Here is a 1,475-nt window from a genome sequence, read left to right on the forward strand (position 1 = left end):
CCCACTGCTGCTGCTGCTGCTGCTGCTGTTGCTGCTGCTGCTGCTGCTGGTGCAGGGAGAGAAAAAGTATACAAGCAAACCTTCACTTGCTGCGTCTGTTACTGCTGCTCTCAGCCCCCCCCGCAGCTGCTGCAGCGCCTGGTGTCGCTGCATGGGGGCAGTAACATAACCCTGACGAAAAGAAGAAGAAGCAGGTATGTCTTGCTGCTGCTGCTGCTGCTGCTGCTGCTGCGGTTGCTGTTGCTGCTGCTGGGGCTGCTGCTGCTGCTGCTGATCATGGGGACTCAGCTTGTGAGGACTCTCCTTGTTGCTTGTGCTGCAGCTGTTGTTGCTGCTGCTGCTGCTGTTCGTGCTGCTGCTGCTGTTCGTGCTGCTGCTGCTGCTGCTGTTGCTGTTGCTGTCTGCAGCAGGGCTGCAGCTGTCAGCAGCAGCAGCATGCTTGTTGCAGCTGGCGGTTCTCTTGCCTCTCGAAGTAGGCGTCCCCGCTGAGTTGCTGCTGCTGCTGTTGCTGCTGCTGCTGCTGTTGCTGCTGCTGCTGCTGCTGCTGCTGCTGCTGTCATCAGCAGCATGAAGCGGGGCCTTGTTTGCTGCTACTGAAGCCACCAGACGGTGTATGTTGGCGAGCTCTATAGCGTCTGTCTCTGCATGCATCGGCAGCCTGCAGCAGCAAGGCAGCAGCTGCAGCTGAGCTAGGATGCTGCTGCAGCGCAGCAGAGTTGCGTTCACTGCAGCAGCAGCAGCAGCAGCAGCAGCACTGCATGCACTCAGATCGCGACAACTGCCACCACAAAAATAGCATGGGAAGGATGATGATTCACCTAACGATCCTCCCTCTCCATCTGCTGCTGCTGCTGCTGCTGCTGCACCTGCTGTTGCTGCTGCTGCTGCTGCTGCTGCTGCTGTTTTGGGCTTTGGTGTTGCTGCAGCTGCTGCAGCTGCTCCAGGTGGTGTTGCCTTCCTTGCTGCTGCTGTTGATGATTCTGTTTCATCTGCTGGTTCTCTTGCTTTCGTAGATGCTGCTGCTGTTGCTGCTGCTGCTGTTGCTGCTGCTGCTGCTGCTGCTGCAGGCTGCTTCGCTCCTGTTGTGGCAGATTTCACGTTTGCAGCAGCAGCAGCAGCAGCAGCAGCAGCAGCTGGTGCTGAGCCTACCTCATCTGCATTGTCTGCTGCTGCCTCTTTGTTGCAGGTGTCGGCTGCAGCAGCAGCAGCTGCAGCAGCAGCAGCAGCAGCTGCAGCAGCAGCAGCGCCACCAACTGCCTGGCTACAGCAGCGCTGCATTCAGCAGCAGGAGCTGTTCTTGCATCCAGTGTGGTGGTGAGTACAGATGCTGCTGCTGCTGCTGCTGCTGTTGCTGTTGCTGCTACTGCTGCTGCTGCTGTTACAGCTGTTTCTCCTGCTGCTGCTGCTGCTGCTGCTGCTGCTGCTGCTGCTGCGGAGACAACGAGGCCCCGCGTCCTCTGCTGGAGCGCGAGCTG

The 1,475-nt window shown here is 59.0% G+C and overlaps 2 protein-coding genes across 2 annotated transcripts in view; both read right to left on the reverse strand.

The window, feature by feature from the left end:
- Positions 1-651, reverse strand: part of EMH_0016190 (uncharacterized protein) — a gene marked incomplete at both ends in the record, with an annotated part of 2,772 nt that extends 2,121 nt beyond the window's left edge. Inside the window, one exon of the mRNA XM_013500581.1 lies at positions 1-651. Within this exon, the coding sequence (XP_013356035.1) occupies positions 1-651 (651 nt within the window).
- Positions 652-818: 167 nt separating this feature from the next.
- Positions 819-1,475, reverse strand: part of EMH_0016200 (uncharacterized protein) — a gene marked incomplete at both ends in the record, with an annotated part of 1,059 nt that continues 402 nt past the window's right edge. Inside the window, 2 exons of the mRNA XM_013500582.1 lie at positions 819-1,079; positions 1,383-1,473. Of these exons, the coding sequence (XP_013356036.1) occupies positions 819-1,079; positions 1,383-1,473 (352 nt within the window). The remainder of the gene's footprint in view (positions 1,080-1,382; positions 1,474-1,475) is intronic.

This window comes from Eimeria mitis, genomic scaffold (genome assembly GCF_000499745.2).
Source record: "Eimeria mitis Houghton genomic scaffold, Emh_scaff557, whole genome shotgun sequence".
Taxonomy (NCBI): domain Eukaryota; phylum Apicomplexa; class Conoidasida; order Eucoccidiorida; family Eimeriidae; genus Eimeria; species Eimeria mitis.